This window comes from Pteropus medius, unplaced genomic scaffold (assembly GCF_902729225.1).
Source record: "Pteropus medius unplaced genomic scaffold, Ma_sr-lr_union100, whole genome shotgun sequence".
NCBI classification, from domain to species: domain Eukaryota; kingdom Metazoa; phylum Chordata; class Mammalia; order Chiroptera; family Pteropodidae; genus Pteropus; species Pteropus medius.
The window spans coordinates 46,772,254-46,786,479 of NW_024344378.1; the positions used below are offsets into that span (position 1 = coordinate 46,772,254).

The 14,226-nt window shown below is 35.6% G+C and overlaps 1 protein-coding gene across 2 annotated transcripts in view; it reads left to right on the forward strand.

Moving 5' to 3' along the window:
- Window positions 1-14,226, forward strand: part of FAM149B1 (family with sequence similarity 149 member B1) — a 60,287-nt gene that overhangs the window by 11,746 nt on the left and 34,315 nt on the right. For both annotated transcript variants that reach the window (XM_039872101.1, XM_039872102.1), the window contains exons 4-5: window positions 2,130-2,272; window positions 3,199-3,315. In XM_039872101.1, the coding sequence (XP_039728035.1) occupies window positions 2,130-2,272; window positions 3,199-3,315 (260 nt within the window). The remainder of the gene's footprint in view (window positions 1-2,129; window positions 2,273-3,198; window positions 3,316-14,226) is intronic.

Here is a 14,226-nt window from a genome sequence, read left to right on the forward strand (position 1 = left end):
AAAACATTGCCGAGAAAAATGAAATATAAATAAATACAAGGCATTCCATGTTCCTGAATTGGAAGACAACTAAGAAGGCCTAAAACCCCTACATCTCCCTTCCTGTTTCTATCAATACTCTAATCCCATAAACTGAAGAAGAGAGAGTTTAGACTAGAAATATGGCTTGTTGGACACTATCTAGGTCAGTGGCTTTAAAACTTTTTAAACTGCCACTCACACTAAGACATGTAGTTGACAGTGCAACCCAGTGTACATACATAAAACAAGACAAATTTCCACAAAGTAATAACCTTTGTATGAGTGATCACTATGATATTTTACATTCTGTTCTGCTTTATTTCACTTTTTTGGCATTATTTCATAACATTTTAAATTGATTTCATAATCCACATGGTCCTAAAGTTTGAAAAACACTGGTAAGAGTGTTTCCTGAGAAGTCCTAAGTGTTTACCTCTCCTGCTTTAATGATTGATATATGATACTAAGTCTAAAATTAGGGTCAAAATAACAAGTTAAACGACAAAAGATATGATAGAAATTGGTTAATAAGTAAAAAGACCTTTGAGATCTCGGTTAAGAATATTTTATTTGCTAAATGTTTATTATTACTAGCATCTTCCTTTCTATCACTCAGAATAGAAGGCTTGGATTTATATTCACAGCCACCTCTTTTATCTAATAAGTAATCAAGTTCTGTGGACTCTGTCCTCACAATGTGTCTTGTATCTTTGTTTTCCTTTTCTTTTTTTTTTTAAATAGAAATATAATTTACATATAACATTGTATTAGTTTCAGGTATACAACATAATGATTTCCTACATGTATATATTACAAAATGATCAGAGTTCTTGCTCTGTTTCAGTGGAGGACTGAAATATTGAAAAACTTTAAACTTTTTTATGAAAATAAGGGATTATGGATGCTAAGATTTTAAGTATAACTACTAAAATAATATAAATATAATGAATGACTTCCAAATTGATAGGGAGAATAAGGAAAACTCAGTGTAAAAGAAGGAAAAGAGAATAAAAAGAGAAGACAAAGGTTAAATAAAAACAAAATAACTGGTAAATATAAGTCCAAATATTGCACATTATAATAATTATAAGTGGATAAAATTTACATATTAATACAAGATAGAGACTCTAAAATTGGATTTTAAAAATCCAGCTACATGCTATTTAAAGAAATATGTCAAAAACATAAAGACATCCAAATGTTGAAAATTAAGGGATGGGAAAAGTTATAACAGGCAAATACCAGCAAAAGAAAGCTGATGTAAGTAAGTAGAATGTAAGTAGATAAATATTTAACAGGAAAGAATAACAAAGTTCACTGAGACTAGGAAAGTCTCATTTCACTCTATCCCAGGAGCTTGAAAATAATGAGAAATTTAAAAATATATATTTGTGTTGTCTTTACAGTTAACCTTCATATCTACCTAGCAAGCCCTTTTTTTATTTGGTAGAAGCTAACTTTCATTCTTGAAGTGAAAATACATATTTCTCATATTTTTAAAAGAATGTATAACTTTTTTTACACCAGAATGTAAAAGCGCGCATAAATTCAGATGAAGTAGAGTGTAAGCAAAGAATCAGATAACATGATAACATGATCGGGTTCATATTTTATAGCCATGCCTTTGGCTGTTGCTAAAAGGTAGATTACAGAGGGCAACGATATAACCTAAACTGTCAAGTGTAACATATATATAGGATGGATTATCTACCTTAAGCTCTAAAAAAAAATGCTGGCATGGCACCAAGCAAACTATAATAAAATTAGCAATCATTATCTTTGAATGGTAGAATCATTGGTAATTTTTATTATTTCTTTATACTTTTCTGGATTTTTAAAAATGATTGTAATACAGTATTTTTATTAAAAGAAAACTTTACTTTAAAAAGTAGATATTTCTATAAATTTCTTTAAATAGAAATAGGGAACACATCTGAATACTCTAAGATCCAAAAACACTAATTTAACTTTTCTTTCATGGAAATTCAACAGTATTTTAAATGGACCAAATATTAAAAACAAAGCAAAATCTGATTGCTTTCAACCTCTATGATTTTTAACAGAGACTGAAGTTCACCTAAATATTTTGGGGTGTTATTTTCTTCTAGGAACTTGATCAAAATGCTACTGAAAAAGTCCAGGCAATGTTCACAGCCATTGACGAGCTCTTGTATGAGCAGAGGTTGAGTGTACATACTAAGAGTCTACGAGAAGAGTGCCAACAGTGGACATGTAGTTTTCCTCATCTCAGGTATTAAAACCCTAGGGTTAATTTGTGTTCATGGCTAATACTAAAATTTGAAAAGCAAATTTCCAAAAAAGCTTGTATTCTGAATCTTTATGAGCATGCGTTGAATGAATATAAATAAGACCGTGCAGTGGAAAGCCTCAGTTGAGAAAAAAACTCAAGTTGATGGAAGTTTCTCAGAGTTTTCATAACTACCAATATGTCACCCTAATTTCTATACCAGTATCTGAGATCTGTGTATTATAGATGTTCAAAGAACTCTTCTTTTGAACAAGGTCAGAAAATGTATTCTTATGGAAAGTTGAAAGTGGGCATAAGCTGTTAGGAATCTTCTCTTAGAAACTGTATTCCTGCATTTACTATGCATACTTAAAATTTATAAAGCTTCATGTTCTTAAGAATATAATTCATGGTTTTCACTAATTTGGCCTGGTTCTCACCCATTCTGGCCGATTTAACGAAGTTTATAGAGAATGGAGAGCAAATCACAAATATTTGCTCAGTTTCCTCAAAAAAATTTTTTGGAGGGTGCTATAGCTTTATATTTTCCACGTCTGTTCTATGGAAGAAAGATATAATAAGGCTCTGTATTCACATTTTCTCTTAAGAATTTTTTTTTCTTTTTTCTTTTGCTTAAACAACAGAAATGTATTTCTCACAGTTCTGGAGGCTAAAAGTCTGAGATCAGAGTGCTAGCATAGTCAGGTTCTGGTAAGGGATCTCTTCCTGGCCTGGAGATGGCTACTTCCTTATTGTGTCCTCACATGACACAGAGAGAACTCTCGCATTATGAATTATTCTTAATCAGTATCAGACTAAGTATATACTGGACTTGTATGTAGAGCCATCAGATTTGTTCCAAAAATATCTATGTTTTGTATGTATGTCAGGTGAAGGTGCTTAATTGTCTTTTTATGTTCATTTTGAAGGATTCTGGGTAAGCAGATAATTACTCCAAGTGAAGGTTATGAACTGTATCCTAGATCCCCTTCTGCTATTTCAGCTTCACATGAGGCAACCCTGTCTCAAGAAAGAGATTCTACTGTGTAAGTATTCTAATATGTAAGTATTTATGTATCCAAGTGTCCAAGTATTATAATCTATCAGTATGTGAAGGTATTAAAACATTTCTTCTTACTTACTGGTATCTAATAGAGCGCAGCAAACTCCATAAGACTGATCATAGTCTTTATATAATTTATATATTTATATAAATTTCAGATTTTTACAAACTAATGTCTCATTCTTTAATTCTCACTGACCAAAATTGCATAATTTATATGCTATCATTAAGATATATTTCCCTGATCTGTTAGTATAAACTTTATATGCGCCTTATTACTTTATAACTATAAATAGTAGTTCCATTTAGAGATTTCATCTCCAAGGAAATGAAGAATCAAGTTTGAGCAGTTAGCTAAATCATTATTCTCCAATGGACAACAGACCTCCTTTTCTTTCCTTTCTACCTGCTACCATCCCTGCTCATTGGCCCTTCTTATTTTGGGTTCCGCTTTTCTGGGCTATTAGATTTAAATTTTTCAGTAATTACTTTTCTTTACTACAGTACAGATAAAACAAATACCTATCTATGCTTTATACCCAGATATATACTTAGATGAAACAAATTATCCAGCTATATTAGCATACTACTACTATAGAAAGCAATTTAACAAATTAAACATGATCCATGATATTTTTCATGTAACTACTACTTTGTCCATACTTGATATTTTCTCTCTGGAGTACCATTATGAATTCATAGAATTTCAAAATATTTACATGTTTTAGTTAACCATAATTATTATCGATGCTTCAATTGTAACAACTGGGCCATGTCAAGCTAGTTCCTTTGTCTTGACCATATCTTTGCTTTCTGGTTACAATAGGATGTTCCAGGCCCATCCTAATTTTTTCCTTACATGGAATTAGGAAAGATACTTGAGTGCTGGTCCTAGATACAAGTTCACAATCTCTTATTTGCAATTCCCAAATTCAAAAAAACTAAAAAGTCAGCATTTTTTTTCATAAGTCATTTGGCAGCAAAATTTGACTGTATTAGTTTCCTGTGGCTGCTGTAACAAATTTCCACAAACTTGGTGGTTTAAAACAACAGAAATTTGACAGGTTGCAGAAGATGGTGGACCAGGTAAAAGCAGCGTTCATCTCCTTCCAGGACCGCATTGAAATTACAACCAAATTATAAAATAACGTGGAGGATCACCTGAAGTCCAGCTGATCATAATACCTACATCTGATAATATAAACGAGTCACATTGAAGCTGGTAGGAGGGGCAAAGTCCCGAATCAGGCTGGACCTGCACCCACAGGTGGTGGAGGATCACCAGGAGGAAGAGCGAGGCTGCAGAGGCTCTCCTGGAGGGAAGAGAGTTCTTGGTCACATCTGGGGTTCCCCAGCCCAGGGAAGAGGAGATTCCAATAACTCTGACTGTAGAAACTAGAGGGGATTCTGGCTGTCTGGGCGAGACAGAAGGTGACGGAGCCCCTAGACGTCCCTTTGAAGGGCTCACAAAGGCTTTCTGACCTGCGGACACTCACCCAGGACATCGGCGGTGGGTCTGAGGCTTGCGTGGGATACATTCTGAAAAACTCTCCATTACCTGGCGTCAGAACGAGAGCTGGAAAGGCAGCCACCATTGTGCCTTAGTCTGGCCCCACTACAGACCACACCAGTTTGATTGTGCAGACCCCTCCCACAGAGTCATTAGGAGACGCTGGTCTGAGGGGATCAGCCCATCCAGCTTAACCCGCAGACTGCCAGGAGCAGTTCTTTATGGTTGGCTGCCATGCCCTGAGCTAAGTGATTCAGAGTGAAGTATTCACAGTGGGGCGGCCATTATTGTGAGCAGCGTTTCTAATCCCAGCAACGCGGGCCAGTGCTGTGAGCCCCATTTCAGAGATAAGGTCAGGCAGATCACTGCTGCCAACATGAACTTGGGCAGATATCCGAGACTTGTGGGTCAGTCCCAGATAGCAGTTGATCTTGCTGTGATCTGGGTCATCTGCGGGAACTTAAAATAGTTACCAAATTTCCAGCAAGACTGAGGCTGTTTTGATCTGACAGCCACTGTCTCTCTGAGACCCCGCCCCACCCAACCTGCAGACTGCCCAGGTATTATTGACTTGCTGCCAAACTCAGCTCCAAGTGATTCAGGACCAAGTGTTCACAGCGGGGCGGCCATCATTGTAAGTGGCCTTTCCCATTGCAGCAAAAGTGGCCAGCCCTATAAGCTACATTTCCATTCCCTGCAGGCGACCAGTGCTGTGAGCCGCACTTCATTGTAGGCAAATTGCTGCTGCCATCACAAACTTGGGCAGATACCGAGTGTCTGTGGGCCAGTCTCAGACAGCAGCTGGTCTTGCTATGACCTGGGTCTTATGTGGGAACTCAGAACAGTTACCAAATTTGCAGAAAGACTAAGGCTGGGTTGATCTGACTACCACTGTCTCTCTGAGGCCCCGCCCACCCAACCTGCAGACTGCCTAGGGCACTGGTATTGGCTTGCTGCCAAGCTCAGCTCCAAGTGATTCAGGACCAAGTGTTCACAGCTAGGTGGCCATCGTTGTGAGTGGCCTTTCCAATTGCAGCAAAAGGGACCAGCCCTGTAAGCTACATTTCAATTCCTAGAGCGGGCAACCAGTGCTATGAGCCACATTTCAACGGAAAACATGGCTGAGTTGAGAGACATCCTTGAAACAACAATAAGCTGAACATCTAAAACACAAGAGAAAATACCCAAACTGCACACTAGCACGTCTGAGCGTGGGATCTGCACATAAGAGCTACCACAGGTACTTTAAGGCATTATATAAAGCAGGGATTCAAGAGGCTTAGACACCACACTGGAAACCAAAAGAAGAGCGCCTTCTTTGAAACAGACTACAGACAGATCTTTATATAATAAACCTTCTTTCTGGAAAACAGCATATACACTTCCAAAATTGCCCGGGTGGAGAAATAGTCCCTTAAACACCATGAACAACCAAGGTGACAAGGTATCTCAGAAAGAAAGAGACAAATCTCCAGAAAATAAGCTTACAGACATAGAAATATGCAACTTAAATGACAGAGAATTTAGGATAGTACTTCTGAAAAAACTCAATGAGATCAAAAACAAATCATACCAACAATTTCAGGAATTGTAAAAACAACTAGATGAGCAAAGCAAGGAGATTGAAATCTTCAAAAAGAACCAAATAGAACTTCTGGAGATGAAGAACACACTGTAAGAGTTGAAAAATGAAATAGCAAGCTTGGGAAATAGAGTTGACCAAATGTAGGAAAGGATCAGTGATATCAGAAAATAGAAATCTAGAAACGCATCAGAAGGAAAAAGAAAGAAACCAAAGAATGAAAAATAATGAAAGAGAAATACAAGAACTAGCTGATACCATCAGGAGAGGAGACATAAAAATAATGCAAGATCTCAAAGGGGAGAAAAAGGATCAGGGACTAGAAAGCATTTTCAGACAAATAGTTGACGAGAATTTCCCAAATCTAAGGAATGAGCTGGAGCTTGGTATGCAAGAAGTCAACAGAACACCCAATTATCTCAAACACCCAAAAAAAAGCCTTCGCCAAGACATATTGTGTTAAAGTTACCAAAAATCAATGACAAAGATAGAATTCTCAGAGCAGCCAAGGAGAAGAAAATGGTAACATAAAGTAAACCCATTAGATTATCATCAGACTTCTCAGCGCAAACCATACAAGCCAGAAAGGAATGGAATCAAATATTTAAACTATTAAGTGAAAGGAACCACTAGCCTAGAATAATGTATCCAGAGAAGCTCTCCTTTAGATATGGAGAAATTAAGACCTTTCCAGACATCCAAAAATTGAGGGAATTCTCCACTATGAGGCCTGTACTACAAGAAATACTGAAAGGGATCAGCTCACTTAAAACAAAATAATAAGAACAAAAATACATAATTAGAAGTAAAGTGACTATCAGGCAAATAGAAGCAGAGGTTGCAACTCTTACTAACAACAGGGCATTAGAGCTTAAATAATAAGAAGTGAATTGTTATAACAAGATAGTAATGAATGTTCAGCATACCTAGAGACAAGCTGAGACAACAATGACTAAAAAGGGGAGGATTCAAAGATCCAAATTCACAAAGAGGAATGGAGATAAGGCACGCACAGAAGAAAATGCACGACCGTATATATATAACTATCTTTTTCATATTCGTAATGTTAACCACACACCAAAGATTCAGAGCTGAAGTATATAACATAACACAAGAGGAACCAGAGAGAAAACCCACAAAAGCCAACCAAAATAAAGAAAACAGAAACACAAGGACAAGGAAACTATGGAAACATCAAGCTACCAGAAAGCAAAAGATAAAATGGCTATAAGAAGAACTCATATTTCAGTAATCACCCTAAATGTAAATGGACTGAACTCACCAATTAAAAAGCACACAAGTGCAGAGTGGAAAACAAAAACAAAAACAACTATATGCTACCTCCAGGAGACACAGCTCAGTTCCAAAGACAAATATAGACTCAAAGTGAAAGGGCAGAAAATGATATTTCAAGCACAGAGCATTCAGAGAAAAGCCAGAGTAGCGGTACTAATATCAGACAAACTAGACTTCAAAATAAAAAAGGTAAAGAAAGATACTGAGGGACACTTGATAATGATAAAGGGAATCATGCACCAAGAAGACACAACACTTATTAATATCTATGCTCCCAATCAGGGAGCCCTGAAATATGTAAAGCAATTACTAATAGAACTAAAAGGAGAAACAGACCAAAATACTATCATACTGGGAGATCTAAATACCCCACTGTTGGATATGGACAGATCATCCAAACAGAAAATCAATAAATAACATCCTTAAATGACACATTAGATCAGCTGGACATAACTGACATTTACAGAGCCTTCCATCCCGAAACAGCTGCTTATACATTCTTCTCTAGTGCACATGGAACATTCTCAAGAATCGACCACATACTAGGACACAGAGATAGCCTCAACAAATATAAGAGGGTTGAAATCATACCAACCATCTTCTCTGATCATAATGCTTTGAAACTAGAGATCAACTGCAAAAAGAAAACAGGAAGAACCACAAATACATGGAGATTAAACAACATGCTACTGAAGAATAACTGGATCAAAGAAGAAATAAAAAGAGAAATCAAGAGATACATAGAAACGAATGATAATGATAGTAAACATATCCAAACTTTTGGGACATGACAAAAGCAGTCATGTAAGGAAAGTTCATATCATTACAGGCCTACCTCCAAAAACAAGAACGAGCCCAAATAAACAACCTAATGCTTCATCTTAAAAAACTAGAAAAGGAAGAACAAATGAAGCCTAAAGTCAGCTGAAGGAAAGAAATAATCAAAATTAGAGCAGAAATAAATGAAATTGAAAACAAACGAACAAACAAAAACAATAGAAAAAATAAATGCAACGAAGAGCTGGTTCTTTGAAAAAAGTTAATAAAATTGACAAACCCCTAGCTAGACTCACTAAAGAAAAAAGAGAAAGGACACAAATAAACAAAATCAGGGATGAAAGAGGGGAAATTATGACTGATTTCACAGACATACAAAGGATCATACAAGAATACTATGAAAAAGTATATAACACTGAATATAATAACATAGAAGAAATGGATCCATATTTAGAAAAATACAAACTTCCTAGACTGAATATTGAAGAACTAGAAAACCTAAATAGGCCAATCAGCAGTATGGAAATTGAAACAATCATCAAAAACCTACCAAAAAGTAAAAGTCCAGTACCAGATGGCTTCACCAGTGAATTCTACCAAACATTCAAAGAAGATTTAATACCTATTCTGCTCAAACTCTTCCAAAAAATCGAAGAGGAAGCAGTACTTCCCAACTCATTTTATGAGGCCAATATTACCCTGATACCAACACCTGATAAAGATAACACAAAAAAAGAAAACTACAGACTGATATCTCTCATGAACACAGATGCAAAAATCCTAAATAAGAAACTAGTGAACTAAGTACAGCAACATATTAAAAAAGATTATACACCATGATCAAGTGGGCTTCATCCCAGGGGCACAGAGATGGTTCAACTTGTGCAAATTTACTAATGTGATACACCACATACAAATTATAAAACAAGAATCATATGATCATATCAATAGATGCAGAAAAAGCCTTCAACAAAATACAGTATCCATTTATGATCAAAACACTTAACAAAATTGGTATAGAAGGAAAGTACCTTAACATAATAAAGACCGTCTATGACAAACCCTCAGCCAATGTTATACTTAATGGTGAAAAACTAAAAACCTTCCCTCTAAGATCAGGAACAAGACAAGGCTGTCCACTATTGCCACTGCTATTCAATATAACATTGGAGGTCCTAGCAAGTGCAATCAAGCAAGAGAAAGAAATAAAAGGCATTCAAATAGGAAATGAAGAAGTCAAACTATCACTATTTGCAGATGACATGATTCTCTATATAGAAAACCCTAAAGACTCCACAAGAACACTACTAGAAACAATAAGCAAATAGAGTAAAGTTTCTGGTTACAAAATCAACATTCAAAAATCTATAGCGTTTCTATGCTCTAATAATGAAATGTCAGAAAAAGTAGTGGAAAAAATAATTCCTTTTGCAATTGCAACAAAAAGAATACAATACCTAGGAATAAATCTAATGAAACATGTGAAGGACCTATGTAATGAAACTTTAAGACCCTACTAAAAGAAATCAAAGAAGATACAAAGAACTGGAAAGATATTTCATGTTCTTGGATTGGAAGAATCAACATTGTTAAAGTGACCTTATTACCTAAAGCATTATACAGATTTAATGCAATCTCCATCAGAATCTCATCGGCATTTTTTGAAGAAATAGAACAAAAAATCATCAGATTTGTATGGAAACACAAAACACGCCGAATTGCCAAAGCCATCCTGAGAAAAAAGAACGAGGCTGGAGGCATCCCTCTGCCTGACTTCAAATTATATTACAAAGCAACAGTAATCAAAATGGCATGGTATTGTCAGCAAAACAGACATATGGACCAGTGGAACAGAATCGAGTCTAGAAGTAAACCCATATTTATATGGGCAAATAATTTTCGACAAAAAAAGCCAGAAACATACAGTGGAGAAAGAAAAGCCTCTTCAATAGATAGTGCTGGGAAAACTGGAAAGGCACCTGCAAAAAAATGAAACTAGACTGTTGTCTATCACCACATACCAAAATTAACTCAAAATGGATTAAGGACCTGAGTATAAGACCTGAAACAATAAAATGCATAGAAGAAAACATAGGAATGAAACTCAAGGACCTTGGACTTAAAGAAGATTTTATGAATTTGACTTCAAAGGCAAGGGAAGTAAAAGCAAAATAAATGAATGGGACTGTATCAAACTAAACAACTTCTGCTCAGCAAAAGGAATTGTCAGCAAGGTGAAGGGACAACCATCTGAATGGGAAAATATATTTGCAAGCAATGCCTTCGATAAGGGCCTAATATCCCAAATATACAAAGAACTCATAACAACAACAACAACAACAACAAAATGATCTAGTAAAAAAATGCGCAGAGGATCTGAACAGACACTTCTCCCCAGAGGACATACAAATGGCCAACAAATATATGAAAAGATGCTCAACATCTCCAGCTGTTAGGGAAATGCAAATCAAAACCACAATGAGATACTATCTCACACCTGTTAGAATAGTTATAATTAACAGGACAAGTAATAACAAATGCTGCAGAGGATGCGGAGAAAAAGAAACCCTCATACACTGCTAGTGGGACTGCAAATTGGTACAGCCGCTATGGAAAACAGTATGGAGGTTCCTCAAAAAACTAAGAATTGATCTACCATATGATCCAGCAATCCCTCTACTGGGTATTTATCCCAAATATCCAAAAAGATATTTGCACAGCGATGTTCATAGCATTATTCACAGTGGCCAGGACATGGAAGCAACCAAAGTGTCCTACAATAGATGATTGGCTAAAGAAGCTGTGGTACATATATACAATGGAATATTACTCAGCCATAAGAAGAGATGAAATACTGCCATTTGCGACAAGATGGATAGACCTCAAGATAATCATGCTAATCAAAATCAGCCAGACAGAAAAAGTTGAAAATCACATGATATCACTTATATGTGGGCTATAAACCTAAAAGCAAGAAAACAACAGGACAAACAAACAGAGACTCATGGACATGGACTGTAAACTAGTGGTTACCAGAGGGTAGGGGTGGGGAAGAGTGGGGGAGGTAGGCAGGGGTAAAGGGGCTTGCAAATATAGGGGGTAGGGGGAGGGTGAAGTGGGTAAAGGGGATTAAATATATGGTGGCTGAAGGAAACTGGACTTTGGTTGGTAAACACAATGGAACATACAGATGTTAAATTATAATGTACACCTGAAAATTATATAATTGTATTAACCAATATTATCACAATTAACTTAATTTAAAAAAATAAAAAATAAATAAAACAGAATCAGCTGAAATTCAAGGAGACCTAACTCCTTTGAAAGGCTAACAGTATTTGAGAACAAAATCTAGATAGTAAGGGTATGTAAGTTGGTGGTACTGATGCTATGTTGCCATTTTTTGTAGTAAGAGGTATGAGAAAATGTGTCATGAATTCGTTTTTATTTTTTTCAGTTTGACAAATCAGATTACCATAAAATATGAGGTTTATCAAATACTGAGACTTTCTACAAAAATAACATTTCAAATTATATCCATTCTTGCCCCTCCACATTATATCATATTTTCCTTTTAAAATTTGGGATTGATCTTTTCTGTCTCCTACTTAAAAATATTCAATAATATCTAATAAGTTGCTAAAGTGTATGACTATATGCAAAATTGTAACCCTTAAAAATCATTAAAAGAACAGAGAGCCCAGAAATAAACCTTTGCATATATGGCTAAATAATTTTCAACAAGGGTGACAAAACTACACAAAGGGGGAAGGACAGTCTCTTCAACAAATGGTATTGGGAAAACTGGACATCAATGTGAAAAAGAAAGAAGTTGGACCCTTACCTTACACCATATATAGAAATTAACAGAAAATGGATTCAGGACCTAAAACTATAAAACTCCTAAAATAAAACATAGGGAGAAAGCTTCAGGGTATTGGATTTTGGCAATACTTTATTGCATATGACACCAAAAGCACAGGCAACAAAAGCAAAAGACAAATGGGACTACATCAAATTTAAAATTTCTGTGCAACAAAAGAAATAATCAAAAGTGAAAAGGAAATCTGTGGAATAGAGGAAAATATTTGCAAATCACATATCTGATAAGGGGTTAATATCCAGAATATTTAATGAATTTGTATAACTCAACAATAAAAAAGGAAATAACCCAATTAAAAATGAACAAAGAGCTAGAACAGACAATTCTTCAAAGATATACAGATGGCCAACAAACATATGAAAAGATGCTCAACATATCTAATCATAAGAGAAATACAAATCAAAATCACAATGAGATACCACCTCACACCCATTAGAATGACCACTATCAAAAGAACAGAAAACAAGTGTTAGAAAAATGCAGAGAAATCAGAATCCTGTGCACTATTGGTGGGAATATAAAATGGATCAAGAATTATGGAAAACAGGGTTGAAGTTCCTTAAAAAATTAAAAATAGAATTATTATATGATCCAACAATTCCACTCTTGGAGACACACACACACACACACACACACACACACACCTACATATATAAAATTGAAAGCAGGATCTCAAAGGGATATTTGCACACACATGTTTATTTATTGCAGCATTATTCACAATAGCCAAGAGGCGGAAGCAACCCAAATGTCCACCGACAGATAAATGGGTAAAGAAAATATGGTAATACAGTATATTATATGCAACCTTTAAAACGAAGGAAATCCTATCACATGTTACAATAATATGGATAAATCTCAAAGAGCTTATGCTAAGCAAAATAAGCCAGTCATAAAAGAACAAACCCAGTAAGATTTCACTCATATTAAGTGCAGTAGTACCCTTTAACTGCAGAGAATATGTTCCAAGACCCCTAGTGGGCCTGAAACTACTGATAGTACCAAACCCTATATATATACTGTTTTTTCCTATGCGTACATAGCTATGATAAAGTTTAATTTATAAATTAGGCACACTAAGAGATTAACAACAATAACTAGTAATAAAATAGAACAATTATAACAATATTTTGAAGTAAAAGTTATGTGAATGTGGTCTCTCAAAGTATCTAATTGTACTATAATCACCTTCTTTCTTGTGATGTGAGACACAATGCCTACATGAGATTAAATGAGGTGAATAACATAGGTATTGTGACGTAGTGTTAGGCTATTATTGACCTTCTGACAATACAGAACAAGCACTTTACAGCTTCTCTTTGGCATATCTGAATTGCCAGCATCACTACTTTGCATTTTGGAACCATTTTTAAGTAAAGGATTACTTGAACACAAGCATTACAATCCCACAACAGTTGATCTGATAATGGAGATGGCTACTAAGTGACTAAAGGATAGGTAGTGTATACAACATGGATACACTGGCCAAAGGGATGATTCATGTCTGGGCAGGACGGAAGCAGGGTGGCACTGGAGGATGAGAGCTTTCATTAAGTTACTCAGAACAGCATGCAATTTAAAACTTATGAATTGTTTATTTCTGGAATTTTCCATTTAACATTGTCGGACCACCATTGACTTGGGTAACTGAAACCATGGAAAGTGAAACCATAGATAAGGGGGGACTATTGTATCTAAGGTAGTCAAGATCATAGAAACAAATGTAGAAAGGTGATTGTCAATAGAGACGGGGGAAGAGGGAGGGGCAATTAGTATTTAAAGAGTATTAGAGTTTCAGTTTTGTAAGGTGAAAAAATTCTAGAGATCTGTTGCAAAATGATGTGAA